The following is a 17,902-nucleotide window of genomic DNA, read 5'->3' as shown; positions in this document are numbered from 1 at the left end:
CTACTCTCCTTGGATAAGTGGCAACGACAGAAAACAGAGGTAAAACCCACGATTCTTCAAAGACAGGCACAGTGCTTGGCAAGGTCTTCAGGGTGTCCTAGAGGTGCTGAATGCGGCGCCACACGGAGAAATAAATGCACACTCCCCTAACCTCCCGACTGGCCGCCCTAAGAGAAGATTACACGACCCGCGGGGGTCCCTGCCTCCTTTCGCAATGACAGAAAGAGGTCTAGTGTGCCCTGGGAAGGATGATTCCAAGACGCTCGCCAGTCTAGCCAGACTGCAGCAGAGGGGTGGACGCCTTGGGGCCAGGCCCGGGCACCGCAGCTGACCTGGGAGGCGACCGGCCCTCCCCTCTGGGACCTGAAGGTGAGAGGGTAGCAGAGGACGAGCGCGGTTCCCCGTGGAGGGGGTGGGGAGGCGAAAGGGCCGCACGCGCATGCGCCGCGCCGCCACCTCCGCGGGCCGGAAGAGCGGAGCAGTGGAGCCGCGGCTGCCGGCGCCAGACGCCGCGGTGGCCGCGGGGAGATCGCCGGCTGGGCGATGCGGCCCGTGGACGACACTGGGGCCGCCAAGCGGCTGGAGTCCGGGCTGCCGCTAGTGGACATCCCGCCCCCGGGCTCCAGGCAAGAGTCGGCGGCCACCGAGGTAGCGGAGACGCCCGGCCCCGGTGGGTGCTGGCAGTGTCCTTCCTTGCCGTGCGGCTCGCGCGCGGAGCAGGGTGAGTGCGGCGCACGGACCCTGGTGCGGGTCTCGCCCGTGGGGGACCGGGCGGGCGCCAGCGGTGGGGGTCCCCGCAGCCGCCGGCCGGGGGCCCCGTGTGGACCGCGCCCCCCCCCTTCCCACCCTGCTCGGAGCTCGTGAACACCCTCGTGCTGTCACCTGGGGGCGGGGGGGGGGTGCGGGCTGTAAAGCAGAAGCCCCCCGCGCCCCCGTCGGCGGGAAGAGCGGAGAAAGTTTCTGATTGTTTTGGAACCCATTTGGGATTCTGAAACTGTTCTTATAATTAAAGTGATTAAAGTGTTACGGGCAGGATCATGGAGTCAGATTGCCATTCGGTGCGCCCTGCCCGAGATTGGGAGTCAGGGAGAAAGGCCATCCCGCAGCTGGCCGAGGTTGGGAGGAAGCTAAGCAAGAAAACTGATCTCAATGTAAACGGTGTTGCTTGAAGAGGAAGTTGAAAAGCATCGGGTCTAGAAAAACGTTTGTCTCAGAGTTTTAGAATCTTGGGAAGGCAGAGTTGAGTGGGACTACTACTGGTTCTTAACCTTTTTGAGTTACAAGGAATTTGTAGCAACTGATGCAAAATGAGACAGAGGCACAATCTTACAAACACGGGTAAGAGGTTCACGGACCCGCCTCCAAAGCCAGGGACCTCGTGTGAGAAAGCCTTTATCTTGTTCAATGTCTTCCTTTCACAAATGATGAAATTGAGGCCTGGGAAGGTGAGGGCTTTGGGAGGGTTTTTTTGTTTTGTTTTGTTTTTTCGAAGATCTAGCATGTGTGGATGAGACACTTCACAGGTCCGGGCAGCACCAGGGATAGGATCCCAGTTTGCTAGCGACCCAGCCCAGAGCCCTTTCTCCTAGCCCCAAGCACATTCCTCCTTAAACTCCACCACCCACCTGGAGCAGCTTCCTCAAAGAAAAGAGAAATAGGCAGATGTCCTTTCAAGACAAAATTACACAGTCTGCACCACCTCATCCTCTGGATCACCTCCCTTAAGTGTGACCTGGGATTTCTATGTCTCTTAGCCGATCCCGCTTTCTGTCTGCACTTCTTGAGAGTCAGAAAATTCACACATTTTGTGGAGAGACAAACCCCAGGGAGATGGTTCTTGCTGCATTTTTGTCCTTAATGCTAAGAGAAATGATCAGGTTTCTGATCATTTATGTAAGGGTTACCTTCAGCTGAGCTGACCAGATGTGCAGCTTTGAAGAAGTCAGTTTCTCATCTTAGCATCCTATGGCTGAATGTTGTTACGATGGACTGCTGAGATAGTCCTTGCAAACTTTTAAATGATTCCCCTGTTTGTGAACCAAAGAGGCATACTTCAGGCAGAAGGTGGCAAAACCTACGTAAGCAGTTCCACCTAAGAATCTTGAGGGGTCTTTTAATTTCAAAGAAAGTTGCTAATAATAAGACTTAGATAAAGTGACCAGATAATATTCCAAAAATGGGATTGCCATAGAAACATTTTAACACCCCCCCACCCCCCCGTACTGTGGTCATTGAACTTTGTGACAGTATCATTTTAGCTTCTTAACCCAACTGGTTATCTCAAGAAAGTTCATTTTCAAGTTCAGGTTGAAACTGTTACCCATTTTTCTTACATTCTTGGATAACCTTCCCAGACAGCACACAGCTATCCTAAGACACCTGTTTATTTTCTTGAGGGACAGTGTGGATCTTAGACTGAAGCAAGGAAAAGAAGTTGTCTTAAGTCTGTGCCTCACATCCCCCTGGAAGGAGTGAGTTCCTTAGGGTAGCAGTGGCCCTGAAACCAGTAGAACTTTTTACAGTGACCGAGGTCCTATTTCAGTGGGTCTAGGGTAGGGCTGGCATTGAAGTTTTAAAAGTTCCTCAGTTGATTCTAATTCCCAACCTGGGTAGTGAATCACCAGTTTAAAGCAGAGGATAGAGAAAGTGAGCAACTTTTCAGTTTTCTTCTGACTCAGGAAATCGCACTGTGGCCACTTACTTAACTTGAATTATTTACAGTTGCCAAATTATTAGGTATGTTTTCAGTGGAATATGGTCATGGAAGCATATTACATAGGCAGATGCCTCTTTGGATTATGCTACTCTCTTGTCCATCTCCTTTGACAGAGAGAATTGAAATTACTATTCTGTAAGAGACTGAGGTCTGCCTGAGGAGAACCAGTCCTCAGTCTTATAACAAATAATCAAGTTAAACTAGACCTTGTAACTTCAAGTTTTAAAAGAGTTAAAATATCATGTTAAGTTAAAATATTCCTGGAGAAAATTTTAAAAGTTTAGGTTGGAGAAGATCCTTGAAATATAGACCAGGGAGATGTTTTCTGTCCTCGATCTTCCTATTCTGTTCTTTCTGAGGGTGTAGGTTCTATGTAAGGATTGGGTTTCTTTTAAGAAAAACTATTTTGGGGCTTCCCTGGTGGCACAGTGGTTAAGAATACGCCTGCCCATGCAGGGGACACAGGTTCGAGCCCTGGTCCGGGAAGATCCCACCTGCTGCAGAGCAACCTAGCCCGTGCACCACAACTACTGAGCCTGCTCTCTAGAGCCCGCGAGCCACAACTACTGAAGCCCATGTGCCTAGACCCTGTGCTCCGCAACAAGAGAAGCCACCGCAATGAGAAGCCTGCACACCGCAACGCAGGTAGCCCCTGCTCACCGCAACTAGAGAAAGCCCGCACACAGCAATGAAGACTCAACACAGCCAAAAATAAAAAATAAATAAATTTATAGAAAGAAAACTATTTTATTTGGACCTGCATTCTGAAATTTCAGAAACTGACCTCTAAGGCTGACCAGAGCCAATACATGTATTTTGTGGTGCTTAACTTGGAAGTCTTCTAAAGCTTCCTTCTCATGGGCTGAGTGGGTATGTGCAGTTTGGTTCCTACAGTATCTGAGCACATAGATATAGAACACGACGTGGAGGATTCGGGTACTTATAATGGATAACCTATTACGTGATGACTGCTAGCTCCAAGTCATTCTCTTCAGCAGTACACCTAGAACAGGAAAAGGTGGAGACCACTGACCAGAATGGCATCTTTTACTACAAAGGCTGAAGTGTACCCCCAGGAAGATTGTGCATCATCAGAGTTTGGTCCCACTTTGCAAACTGTTTGTCACTTGTGGGCAAAGGTATCTAATTAACATGAGGATGTTGAAATGTATTACCTGGTGTTTGTGTTTATCAGAAAAGGGCATTAAAACAAACAAACTTTGTGCAATACTGTTTTATGGCTGAGTAACCCATTGTAAATTCCTAGATTGGAATGATAATCCTTGTTTTACTACAAATTGCATGTGCCTACACATCCTTCACCTCTGCTATGCTCTTAACTAACAAGGGCCAGTACTGTGTTTCCTTCCTATTCTGTCCTTGTTTTTGTGTTCGTTTCAAAAAAGAAAAAAAAAATATTCCTCAGTGTGTGGCCTATCTTTTTAAGTTCTCTGCTTACCCTGTTGCATTTTGCTGTCCTCTGAATGATGGGGGTGAGACTGAAAGCAGGTTCTACTCCTGTCTTAGGCAGCTGTTTAAGACAGAGGCAGTGGCTGCTCCTACAGACTGTCATTAATGGATTGAATACTTGATGCCCTGGAGAAAGCAGAAGTTTCCTGGTTCAGATCAAACCAAGAATCAGATGGCAGTCCTGTTTTTTGTTTTTTTAAATTTTTAAGCACTTTTAAGTACTAAGTCAGAGGGATAGATAACCTAGGCCCTAGCCTCAAAGAGTTTATGTTCTAAATGGAAGATAAGTCGTAAACCGTGAAAACTTTAAGATCTCCTTAACTGTTCAAAATAACTAAACAGAGAGCCTTCTCAGATTATGCTTTTGCCTGTGGTGTTAGACCCTACATCTTTCCACGAAATTTTCTTATATTATTTCCTTCAGCAATTATTTATTCAGGGTCTTCCATGGGCCAGGCCTGAACAGGGCAGCTGAGATCTTAGCCCTGGAGGAGCTTACAGGCTTGTGGGGGAAGTCAGCTAATCAAGAAGTAGCCATATCACACAGTTAGGACCTGTTTTCCAGAAAAGAACACTTTCTACATAAAGCCGAGTTCACCAATGAGATGATATAAAATATCACTTGGAAGCATTTTTCTCTAGCCATCTTGATAAGCATTTCTTAAAGATTTCTTTCACCATCTTGGCAAGCTTTTTACTTCCTTTTGACTTTAGGAGTGAGGGATGAGTCTTCAGTGAGACAAAGAGATCCATTTTGTAGGGTGAACTGCATTCTAAAAAGGTAGGTTTAAATTGTTGCCCTTTGTCTATGGTTCTTTATTCTTCGTGGGGAAAATGGTTCAGATCCAGAGAACGGATATGCTTAGGAGGTAATTTTTGTAGGCTGTTAGCTATTAATGTTGTTCCATTTTTCTCAATTTCTAAGTAAAAGTGATTAAACATACCCTTGGAAGCAAGGACTAACCAGAATTTAATCTTTTTCAGAAGCTGAGAAGAAAGCACCCTGTCCTGGACTTGGCTTGTTTTACACATTATTGTCTGCGTTCCTCTTCTCAGTGGGCTCTTTATTTGTTAAAAAAGTGCAAGACATCCACGCTGTAGAAATTAGTGCATTCCGATGTGTGTTCCAAATGCTAATCATTATCCCTTGCTTAATATACAGAAAGTAAGTATTTCTTACCTGCAAAGTAGAAGGTATTAATAAATGTTTGTAAATCTTTTGACCTGCTTAAATTATCTACTCTACAGACTCTGCTTTATCCCTCTCATAGCTTTACCAGTCCCTACACCCTTTGGCTCAGATTAATGAAAAGTCACAAGGATCCACCCACAGAAGATGCTCTCATAAGCACCAACCACATGCCCAAACAAAGGAGGGGAAAGAGATTCAGTTATTTACCACCCCCTATTTTGAGAACAAAGCTTTCCTTGTACAATTCCCCCCATCTTGTACCACCCTCCCTCTTTCCTTTGGCGTAACTAGTATTTGGAAGAAAAAAGTAAACAGGAGGAAACAGTAGTGTCTCCTAGTGTCAGAGGTTTCTTTAAGTAGAACAGGCTGCTCTCCTACCAGGGCAGACAGAAGGTTACAGTAATAATATTTAGGTCTTCCCACTAGGGTGCCATGGGAAAGGGGAAAGTGGATCTTGAGAAAGGCCTCTTTAGCTCTTTTCTTGTTCAGTGTCCTCATCTGTAAACTGGAGGGAATGATATCCTTTGTCCTCTACCCTGTACGAAAACTGTAGTCCCCATCCTTACTCTTCTCTCCCCGCCCAGCCTCCCTTCCCCTTCTACATGGACCCCATACACACACCCTCCCCAGGTGAAAATTATACCTCCCCCACACTGTTGTAACCTCTACAGACCCCCGTGTACTTAGACGCCTGGGAGGAGCGCCTGTTGGGTTCCTGGTGGCTGTCTGGCTCTTTTTCTTTTTGGGTAAAGATGCTTAAACTCCAGATTAAAAGCTTCAGTCACTTGCTACCAAAGTCTCTTTGTATCTATAACTCAGTGCAGATTTACTTAGAATAGTTTCACTCCTTATCCCAAGTCTTTGGTGAAAAAGGTGAAAATCCTCTAAGATCAGAAATATTGTCAGAAATTCCCGTGTAGGTGTGGACAAGTCACAATATTTTAGGAAACGATGGTAGGTAAGACTTCAGAAATGTCTAAAGGTGGCAACAGACCACTGATGCTAACACAATCATTCTCTCCATTTTGGAGTAAAGGTATTGGCAGGAAGGCACTTAGAAGAATTTTCTTAAGTTGTTGGCACTAATCTGTTTTGACCCATTTTATGTTTCACTATCATGAAAAACTCTCAGCTTTTCAAAGTATGGACCAAAGGTGACCACACTTTCATTTCTAACTCCAGAGACCAAGGGCTCCCTATGTCAAGCCTAGACGCTGCTCTACAAAGGCCAGCTCTGGCACAGACCAGTGAGCCGCACCTAGCCAGGAACTTACACAGCACTCTGCTTCGTAAATATTTAAGTGTAAAGCATTTGAGCAGCAGTTGTTATATTTATCCAAATGCTACAGTTTCTTTTCCAGCGTATTTTAACTCTTTTCCTAAGGAGAACAATGAGAAGTTGTCTCATATTCAATGCCTGAAATAAATTTTAGCATTGCTTTCAGCTGTAACAGAAAAACTCACTAAGATTGAGAATGCACACTCGCATTCCCAAGTTTTCTTATACAGGGCAGCTAAATAATGAAATTGTATTTATTATAAAAATAACACTTTTCATTATAGAAAATTTGGGGAAAATAAATAGAAAGGAAAATTACCTATGAGTCCACCTATTAAGGTATAACCATGATGAACATTTCAGTATATTTTCCTTTTTGTCTTTTTTGCAGGCATGTACCTATACCTAGGGAAAATTATATTTGCTGACTTATACTATTTATGTATTTCTCTTGTGCTATTTTTGATTCTACTGTGAACACTTTAATGTCATTAGCTATATTTAGGAAACACTTTCTAAAAGGTGTATAATAGTTGTAGACATAATTAATTTACTATTGCCTTGTTTTCTGATAGTTAGGACTTTTAAGATAATGCTTAATTTAAAAATGTAATTTGAAAACAAATACCGAGTTCATTTAATATGCATTCCTTCCTTTGAATTTACAGAACTGGGTTTATAGGCCCCAAAGGTCAACGAATCTTCCTCCTTCTCAGAGGAGTCCTTGGTTCTAGTGCCATGATCCTTTTATACTACGCCTACCAGTCAACATCCCTCGCTGACGCCACGGTTATCTCATTTAGCTGTCCAGTGTTTACATCTATAATTGCTTGCATATTTCTCAAGGAAAAGTATAGCCCTTGGGACGCTGTCTTCACTGCATTCACAATCACCGGAGTGATCCTTATCGTGAGGCCGCCATTTTTGTTTGGTTCCGAAGTCGTGGAGACGGATAAAGACTATTCAGTTCACCTGAAAGGTGCTTTCGCAGCACTTGTACACGCTGTGTTTGCTGCCGTGACTTTAGTTATCCTAAGGAAAATAGGGACATCTGTGGACTACATGTTGAGCATTTGGTATTATGTAGTAGCTGGCCTTACCGAGTGCATCGTTGCCCTTTCTATATTAGGAGAGTGGAGTCTGCCGCACTGTGGGTTGGACAGGCTATTTCTCATACTAATTGGGCTGTTTGGTTTGGGAGGTCAGATGTTTCTCGCAAAAGCCATTCAAATAGAAAAAGCAGGACTAGTAGCATTAATGAAGACTATGGATGTGGTCTTCGCTTTTATCTTTCAGATTATTTTCTTTCATGATGTGCCGTCGTGGTGGACAGTGGGTGGCTCCTTATGCGTAGTAGCCAGTAGCATTGGAGCGGCCGTTCGTAAATGGTACCAGAGCTCCAAATAAAGCATCATTGCTGAAATGTGTACACCATCACCCAGTTGAGACATACCACCCGCATACACACCTGGAAAATCTGCATTTACTTCACTGACTATATACATTTCATAGTTAAGGTACCATTTTTGAATATGGTATGTCTTTAATTAGTTGAGGATAGCCAGTCAGTTGGGTGTAGCAATTATTATTTTTTGTGTGTCAGTTATTTTTTGGTTTTGGTTTTGGCTTTGGTTGTTGGGGTGGCATTTGGTAAGAGAACACATCATTAGTTGAAGAAAAACTGCACAATTTTTTATGACTCTTAAGTATAAATATATGTAATTTTTAAAAGTGTATTTTTGGTACTGATGGGATATAGGTGGGAAGAAATTTTAGATTCTCTTTTAGCAGTGTAGAGGCTAAGAAACTTATTGATAATAATGCTGCTGTATAATTAGTGTTGTGTTGAGAATTCATTTGAAATGTAATCCCATTTAGGAGGCCAAAGCTGGAGTAGGTGCCTACTTAATGGTATTAATAAAACAAATGAATTAGCCTTATTTTCAAGGCTTTTATAAATTATTGTCATTCTTTTAACCCATATTTGTGCCTTTTCACTCTAATGCTGAAATTTCATACATAAACTTAAAAAAAAAATCTTTAAATCACCAAATTTGGCTAATAGTGTTCTGTTTTAGTGGCATTATCATCTGTAGCTACATTCTGTAAGTCTAATTGTCCTCTGTTTTTTTTTGAAACTGCACTAAATTTTTCTTAACTTTCTAAGTTAAGGTGTTTAAAAATCATAAGAAAGAAATCTTGGCATGGCCAGTGTGCACATTTCCATCCTGAAGTATTTTCCCTATACTAGAAATGTGATTTTCTATAAATTCTCCTTGAATTTATGGTGTGATGCCAAATAAAATTTTCTCAGGGCTTTATTAGGTTGAACCATAAGAAATTGATGAGATTTTACCTTTTTAACTTACAAAAACCATAGTTCCTTATGGTTCACCCTATTAAGATACCTCTCTTACCTTCTAAACCAAATACTTAGGGGACTTTGGAGTATATTTTTTTAAAATTACTTTTTAAAATACAGTAATCCTAGTAAACTTATTTTTGTAGTCTTTTTCCCTTATGGAGTTATATATAATAATGCTTCATGTTATATAGTAAATGTAAAGACCTGTGAATCCATGGTCGATTGATTTTTGTAGTTTCTTCAATAGGAAAACAAAATCACTGTTAAATTCTAGTATATCAGTATGATATTAAGTGTCAGTGCTGCACCATGATACTAACATCATGAATTCAAACACATTTTATGTCTGGAACTTCATCAGGCCAGTATTCTGCAGTTAAAGAGAGAATGTAATATTTAGGAAACCTTGGGAGGTTAATCAGGAAGTAGAGGGTACACGCAAATGGCTCTTTGTCACAGTGAACCCTTTACTGGTGAGGCTATAATGGTCTCCAGCTCTTACTGTGTCAGAGCTCTTATCTTAAGCCTACAGATTTGAAAGATTATAGGCTCTTTCCCACTGTTTCATCACAATTCTTCCGAAGTAAGAAAGAACTGGGGCTTCTGAGGTTTATGCCTTGGTGAGAAAAGGATCTTTTCCAGTAGTTCCAAGAGGAAATTTTTGGCTTGCTGATCTTCCCAAGTGCTTCCCACCAGATAAATCCTAAATGGTCTATTTAGGAAAGTCACACTATCTTTATAACTTTAGCCTAATCTGCAATATTAGAGTTTAGAGTTGCAAAAGCATCATTTTGCAAGTATGTTAGATAATTATAGAATTAGAGTGTCTTAGGGCTCAAGGGTTAGAGTCCTCTTGTAGGAGACATGCTCCATGTTTAGGGATGCTAGGGAGGGGACCTGCCCAAGATCCCTCCTTTAGTTCCATGATTAAGTACGGAAAGTAAACCACTGCTTGAGCTACATAAGGTAAATGAACTCTCAGGGAACCCTCTCCTGGTTCTTTACCTTGCACAATAAAAGAACCTATGGGACCTTGAAAGTTAAATGCCTTTGGGCCTGTACACTAGAGACATGTTTTATTTCAACAGTGTGGTTTAAGTGCTTGAATGTCACAATATATGACCAAAGTTGGAGAAAATGTTTCTTCTCCCAACTTTTACAGGGTGTGACTCTTAAATACTTTTATAATGTCCAGGGTATATACAAGGATATGTATTGTAACAATTATGGGTGCGTATATTTTGCAAAGACTGTAGTTCCTATATCTTGAAAAGGGAACTATTTTCATAAACTGGTTTTATTTTATAATTGCTAATAAAATTAATATGAAAGAAAACTATATTTTGGTTTTTATGATTATAGCATATGTGCTAGCTAATATACCTTATTTCTTTTTTCATCCATGTGCTTCAAAATGTACTTCTTAAAGAGATTGACCTCTGGCCATTCAGTTATGATGTAATAAGTTTCAAATTATTTATCTGTCTCTCTGATACTGTTACATCAAATCTAATGTCTCAGAAATAAAGGTCCTAATCTTATGTTCCAGTGAGGCCTTTATTTTTCTAGCTCCTCAGAGCTTGGAGCAGCTTTTGTTCCTATAGCTAATCTGTTACTAAGTCATGGAGTGTCTGTCTTCTTATTGTCTTGTGAATTCTTCTTTCCTCACCTTTCCACTGCTGCCGTCTTAGTCTGAGAGACTTATCACCTCACACCTGAATCACCACAACAGTATCCTGGTTATCTGCTTCTAGACTCTTTGTTCCACTCAGATCCTTGTTCCACTGCCAGACTAATCTTCCTAAGGCCCTGCTTTCATTGTTACTCTGGTTCTCATGTAGCCATAGCAATGCCTTCTTATGTACCACATCACATCCAAATTATTCATCTAACCCTATTCCTACTTTTCCAACTTGATTTCTTGTGTCCCAATACAAATTTGATACTCGGGTCAGTCTCCCCACCAACTCCCACATTTGCCAAGAGATCCCTTCCTTTGTGTTTCGCCTGCTTTCTTTGCCCTCTCTTCTTTGCTCTCTAAAGCCTCTTAGTCTCCAACGGCTCAGCTGAGCTTCTGTTTCTTCCACTGTCTCCAGCTTCTCCCACCCATACTAGTCCACCTTGGAAGAATGGATAAAACACTGGATTAGCTGTCTGAAGATCTGGGTGTGGTGTAATCACTTTCCAGCCAGGCCCTTCCACTTAGTGTCCTTGAGCCTGTTTTCCTCATTTGCTTCAATTATTAAATAGAAAAATATTACTTGCCCCAACCCATGTTACAAATAAGTGTCATAGAAGGACTTGTAGACCCCAAAGGAGGACAAAAACACTTAAGTATTGAACTGTGGTTACTATGGTAGAGTTGAGCATTCACTTCCTCTTCAAAATGATGCCTAGCGCAGGGTCCTTCCCCCTGAGCAGTCTCACCAGGAATGGTATGAACAGTTTTCCGGATTACAAACCTCATTTGGCTCCCTCCTGCTGGCACAGAATTCTACTGTTTGACAGCTCTAATTTTCTGGCTGATCTGCCCATGTAGGGCTGCCAATGGTCACCAGTCTTTTTATCTTACCCATAGGTGTCACCGTCTTTCCAGTTCTGGCTTTAGCTCTGTGAGTATCACACTTGGCTCTGACTAGGGGGGTGAGACTGATTCTCTGTGTGTTTCACATGTACCATTCTTCAAACTCAGCATGGCTCTTCTAGCCTCTTATCCTTTCACCCAATAAGCATAATTAGTCTACTGAGGGTAATCCAGTAGGAAGAGCCAGATCTCTTTGATAACATGCTGGCCTCTGATCTAGGTGTATGGAGCCATGGTCAGTACTGGGCATGATGATTTGGTAATTACAGTGTAGGCTGGGCATGTGAAGCCTGGGCATTACCCCAAACACACTACTATATGACCCCTTTGGTCCCTTACATCAAATCTAATACAGCTACCATATTCACTTAGAGTTCTGCAAGAGGGACCCTCTGTGATCCACAAAGACCCATTCAAGTTTTAGCCTATTTGAACACCAGATTTGGAAAACCAGTTCACAAAGAACCCGTGAATCTTGACACTGCCCATCACTTCCTGGAAATGGTGGGTGAGGATTTATAGCAGGAGGGTAAGGAGCAGACATATCTGGTATCAAGGTAGGGCAGAAAATGTTTTACCATAGAAGTCCAGTCCACAAGAAAAGGTTCCACTGGGTTCCACAAGGTGCTATGCCAGCTATCACCTCCTAAGCCAGATTTGCAACACTATGAAACAATGCTTATTTTTATCACTAATTAAAAAAAATAGTTACTTTTCATAAGAAAAGTTATTATTTATGTTATAATGGAATCATTTTAAATAAACAAGTGGAAACTTTTTAGTTTTGCTTTTAAATATTGTAAAATATATATATCCCACATGAACCAGAAGCTCTTTGGAGTCCAGTCCTCAGAAATGTTTAAGAGAGTAAAGGGGTGCAAGACCAAAAGCTTTCTGAGCCATAGGTTTCAGAGGTATCAAATTTGAAACCTTAAAAAACAAAGATTAAACCCATCCCTTCTATTTCATGAGGTTCTGACAGTCTGAAATGCAGCTAAATATCAGTTTGTAAATTAGAAACCTCTTTAATGTGGAGTTTAATTTTAGAATTGTGAAGTTAAATAACTCTAAATCTATATAAGAGGTCCAGATTATGTACCCGAGAGAGAGCAAAGGAACAATGAGAATCCAATTAGCCCATGGTCATTGGGTCATATCAAATTGTCTCCATTACTTCCTATGTATGTGCTTTGGTTCCTTGGTATGTGTACTTTAGAAAACTCAGAAGACTTTGCTACTCTGTAGGGTAGCACATGCATTGATACAACTTCTATGAAGGGCAATTTGACATCGATTAATTTACAGATGCACATATTTTTTCACCCAGAAATTCCATTTCAGGAATTTGTCTTATAGATATACTTGCTTACTGAAAAATGACATATACAAGATTATTTATTACAACATTACTTAATAGCAAAAAACAGAACTAGCCTGAATGTTCCTCAGTAGGGTAGTGGTTAAACAAGTAATGGTACATACACAAAATACAATGGCATTAAAAGTAAATTAAGCCACACCATTGTAAAGCAATTATACTCCAATAAAGATGTTAAGAAAAAAAAAAGTAAATTAAGAGAGAGCAAGGGAGCTTTGCATGCATGGATGTGGGGTAATCTTCAAGATTAAGTGAAAAAAGCAAGATTTCAGATAGTAGCAGAGTATGTGATCAATTGTGTAAAAAGAGGGTAAACAATATTCCAGGAAGATACACAAGAATCTGGTGACATTGGTTGCCTTTAGGGAGAAGAATCTGGTGGCTGAAGAACAGGGTGGAAAGGTGACTTTTCACTGCATCCCCTTTTATACCTTTTGAATTTTGAGCTATGTGGATATATAACCTAGTCCAAAAATAAAATAGAAAATAAAACTGGTAGAACAAAAACAATAAGATGACTTGACAGAAAAGAAAGGAGGGGATGAAAGAGAGAAATAGAGAGATATATACATACATACAGACATACATAGAGAAATGTTTATTGTTTTAATCTGATTTATCACCTGGCTCACCATCACTGACTTCCTTTTACTTTCTCCTCTTTCCCTTATCCAGCTTACAAATCAGACTTAAATTCCCACTTCATGACTGAAGAAAACACAAAAGAAAAATCTGAATTTTCCCTAAGATCCCCCAAAACATTGCCCAGCTGTGAGCCAAATATCTGCCTTTCCACAGCACCAAAATGATTTTTTTTAATTAAAAAAATTTTTTAAAATATTTATTTATTTATTTAGGCTGTGTTGGGTCTTAGCTGCGGCACGCGGGCTCTTTTGTTGTGGCACGCAGGCTTATCTCCCTAGTTGTGGCACACGGGATACAGAGCGCGCAGGCTCAGTAGTTGTGGCGCAAGGGCTTAGTTGCCCCGCGGCATGTGGGATCTTGGTTCCCCAACCAGAGATTGAACCCGCGTCCCCTGCATTGGAAGGCAGATTCTTAACCACTGGACCACCAGGAAAGTCCCCAAAATTATTTTTACATGGAAAGTAATATTTATTAAACATGTCCCATCCAGGACAAGAGCTTCTTGATCTTTGTCTCATTCAATCCTTGCCAACTCTGGGAGATGGGTTGATTGGGAAATTAAAGTTCAAAGAGGTTGAAGGAGGTCACCTACCTGGTAAATTCCAGTGCCCTCACTAGTAAGTGATGGAACTGAGCCACTGTCCTAAGTCTGTCTTATCCCAAAGACCTTGACCTTTCCAGTACCTCACATCTCCTACCTAGCTGGGGTAGAATACAGGACAGGGAAACACTGTGGTGTTTGTCACTGTGGTGAAAGGATTGTTTTTTCTTTCTTTTTTCTTTTTACTTATTAATATTACTATTATTATTATTATTATTACTGGCTGCCTCACATGGCATGCAGGATCTTCTCCAAGCAGGGATCAAACCCATGTCCCTGGAGTGGAAGCTCAGAGTCTTAACTACTGGACCGCCAGGGAAGTCCAAAAGGATTGTTTCTTTCTTTTTTTTTTTTTTTTTTGCGGTACGCAGGCCTCTCACTGCCGTGGCCTCTCCTGCCGTGGAGCACAGGCTCCGGACGCACAGGCTCAGGGGCCATGGCTCACGGGCCCAGCCGCTCCACGGCATGTGGGATCTTCCCGGACCGGGGCACGAACCCGTGTCCCCTGCATCGGCAGGCGGACTCCCAGCCACTGCACCACCAGGAAATCCCAGGATTGTTTCTTGATTTGGGGATTTGGAGGTATGTATGCCCTTCTCCTATCTCCTCCCCTCTCATGTAGCAAGAGCTGGATGTGAGAGTATAGAAGGAGGTGACAACACTGCATATATTTTAGTTTTATTTCTTTCAATCTATTAATCAATAGTTATTGAGCAGTAGCCATGTACAATCACAGTCAAAACAAGGAAACATCAAATATTGTCAAGCCCTCAAAATGGTCAAAATGACATGCAAACATGACATATATACACATTGTGTAATCAGTACACCTGGGCTACAGCAAGATACTGCCCAAGCACCTAGAAATGAGATAGCCTCCTGAGGCCTCAAGGAAGGGAAGACCAGAGCTGTGCAGGGCTGCCTAAATACACAGACTTGAACCTTGGGCCAGCTGCATTCAGCCATAACTTCCCTAGATGCACTAGGAACATTTCTAAGGGTGTAACACACCAATCAGGAGGACTGGCCAGCCTCAGAAGCAGGAAAGGACGGTGGCTGTGGCAGACGTGTTCCCACTGTAGAGACGGGATGCACCAAGACGGGGAGTTCCCAGCTTTTCTCCCTAAAGTACCCCTAATCGCTGAGGAGAGTCCGAGGCATAGCTATAAGCATAGCAACAATACCCACTACCCTTTATTTTGTCCTTCTAGTGTCGGCTACTGTCCTAACTGCTTTTTGTGCTCTGGCTCACTGAATCCTGCAATGCTGTGGGGAAGGCTGTTTATTGTCTTCACTTCATTGTTGAGGAAACAGAGGCTTGGAGAAGTTAAATGACTTGTCCAAGGTCATGTAGCTAATAAGTGGCAGAGCCTGGGTCTTAAAATCCTCCTGTGTCAATCCCCAAGCCTCTGCTCCTGACTCTGCTGCTCTATTGCTCACCCCAAGCCTGAAGCTGCCCATGTCAAGCTCAAAAGTTCTTTGAGCCTTCATGCTTTTTAAAAAATGTATGTAATTTTTTGCATCCTAATTAATAATATATCGGTGTGTTTTAGTGTAAAGATATTATTTTAAATGACTAATTCGGTTATTTAACTTCTTATCCCCTAAATCTCTGGTACCCTAGGAAAATGTGTCAAGTTTACCCTGGGCTTGTGTACCCTCGACACCCTGCCAAATAGCCCATGGGACTCTTCAACTTGATTTTAAGAAACATTATCTAAAGATCAAGCAGTCAAGCCCCCAAGCTACTAACACTATAATTATATAAAATCAACACCCCTTATTCCTTGTATATCCATAGTTTATCAAGTACCCATGTGATTATAATTTGGCTTCTCACATACCTTAAGTACAAAAGAGAATGGACTAAGCAAAAGATTGAGCACCTAGTTCCCTAAACTGTTCTATTTCTCACTGTATATTAATAAAACTGGCATATGTTCCACACATGTCTCCATGTACTTGGTCATTGTGACTCTTCCCAGAGAAATATATTGTATTCCCAGCATCCCTCATCCCCTTTCTTGTAAGTAATACTCCTGTATTATTCATGGTAGCTACGCTAGCTGCTATCATACCCCGCAAATCTCAGAGATGTGTCAATGGCGTTTTATTTCTTAGTTACATCACAGTCTGATGTAAACTGTAAGCTCACTGTAGTCTCCCCTTTAAGAGATGTATATTTTACAGTTACAGCACATCTCAGCTGAGACCAGCCACATTTCAGGTGCTCAGTGGCTACATGTAACCAGTGGTTATCTGACAGCACAATTCTAGAAAGTGCTGGGAGGAAAGGAGGGTTACAGTAACAGCTACCATTGTTACTGTAGCTGCCACGTGCCAGCATATTTCAAAGCTCCTTACACATTTCTCTCATTTGATCCTTGGAATAACCTTATAAGATTGATGTTCTTTTCCCTATTTTACAGTCTTAGAGCGTTTAAGAGACTTGTGAGGTCACATAACTAGCAAAGAACAGAGATCTGACCCAAAGCACTTTCTAACTGATCTCATGCTTCCCATTTACAGATACAAGAAGATGAATTCCTCTGGACTTCACCCCAAAGGTCATGAGACAGCACAGGGCCTAATCAAAGCTCAAAGGAACGGCACTAATGTCACCAGTAAGGTGTGCAACCAAACCAGGCATTCCTTGTGAAAGCAAAGAGGCACCTACCATGCAGATTAGTGAAGCAGAAACAAGGTGCTAATCAACTTCCCCAGCAAAACAATATTCTTCAAGAAGCAATGGTGAGGGAATGAACAAAGTGAAGAGAAGAGGAAAGCTATGCTAACCAGAAAGAGATAAGTGAGTTTGAACATTAACAAAGGGCAAAATTTGGTGATATAAAAATAATCACAACCTTGGCAGATAAACATGCAATTTCAATAAAGCAAGTGGAAGTGGATGCCACAGGTCCTACTTGTAAAGCTGCTCTTGGGAACAGGAGGAACCAGAGCCTGGGGCCAGGTCAGGGGTTATCAGGATCGACTGTGGAAAGCAAGTCCAAGGAAGAGCCAAGGTCACAATGGAGACAAAGATGTGCAGTCATCCAAGGTGTGCTGTTAGAACACCACGTCTGGCAGGCTCTGTACCAGCTACCAAGACAGACACAGCTGCTTACATGTGCTCGGCTAGAACTAATGCCAAAAGCAAGAATCCATATAAACAGTCCTCAATGAAAGAAGAACCTCATGCTAAACTTATTAAATCCCTACATTATGCCTTTTCTATATTTAGAGTTTAAATGTTCACTTACGAAACGATGGTAATAGTGGATTCCCATGGTTTGGATGGCTTTGTCTATCTTTACCTGGCAAATGTAGAAGTTGACAATTTTATATCGGTCCTCCAGTTTTATCACTTAAAAACATTTTAGCGGTATATAAAATCAAAAAAGCACTGCTTGAGATTCCATCCTTTTTCATGTGTACCAGATTTTGCTTCTCTCTGGTATAATTTCAACTACTCCTTCTACCCTAGCTCCATCCCCTCAGTGCATAAATATGCTCAAATTTCTTCCAAGTAAACCAAATCAAATGAAACCTTCCTTCAACTCTCCTCCCTTCCTCTCTAGATACACCTGAGCACCGGTTTCTTCTTTAACTTCCATATTTTCCTCAACCCCCCAACTGTTTATCCCTCTAATATTTCACACTGGCAATTGAATA

At 41.9% G+C, this 17,902-nt stretch overlaps 1 protein-coding gene across 2 annotated transcripts; it reads left to right on the top strand.

The window, feature by feature from the left end:
* The first annotated feature begins 479 nt into the window (after positions 1-479).
* On the top strand, positions 480-8,597 carry SLC35G1 (solute carrier family 35 member G1). Of its 2 annotated transcripts, none has more exons than XM_060034451.1 (3): positions 480-670; positions 5,171-5,351; positions 7,326-8,597. In XM_060034451.1, the coding sequence occupies exons 1-3, from the start codon at positions 544-546 to the stop codon at positions 8,062-8,064; spliced, it is 1,047 nt and encodes a 348-aa protein (XP_059890434.1). In that variant the 5' UTR covers positions 480-543; the 3' UTR covers positions 8,065-8,597. The 2 variants fall into 2 exon arrangements, with proteins under 2 accessions (XP_059890434.1, XP_059890433.1); XM_060034450.1 differs by having other exon boundaries at positions 480-721.
* The last annotated feature ends 9,305 nt before the right edge of the window (positions 8,598-17,902 follow it).

The sequence above is a fragment of the Delphinus delphis genome, chromosome 16, assembly GCF_949987515.2.
Source record: "Delphinus delphis chromosome 16, mDelDel1.2, whole genome shotgun sequence".
Lineage (NCBI taxonomy): Eukaryota > Metazoa > Chordata > Mammalia > Artiodactyla > Delphinidae > Delphinus > Delphinus delphis.
The sequence above is the reverse complement of the archived record's forward strand: the minus strand, read 5'-3'. Positions and strand labels throughout refer to the sequence as shown.

Bases quoted from the DNA above. Each gene is read 5' to 3' on its own strand.
- SLC35G1 (XM_060034450.1), top strand. From the start codon at position 544: ATGCGGCCCGTGGACGACACTGGGGCCGCCAAGCGGCTGGAGTCCGGG. The intron at 722-5,170 runs GTGAGTGCGGCG...AATCTTTTTCAG, and splicing joins CGGCTCGCGCGCGGAGCAGG to AAGCTGAGAAGAAAGCACCC. The intron at 5,352-7,325 runs GTAAGTATTTCT...TTGAATTTACAG, and splicing joins CCTTGCTTAATATACAGAAA to AACTGGGTTTATAGGCCCCA.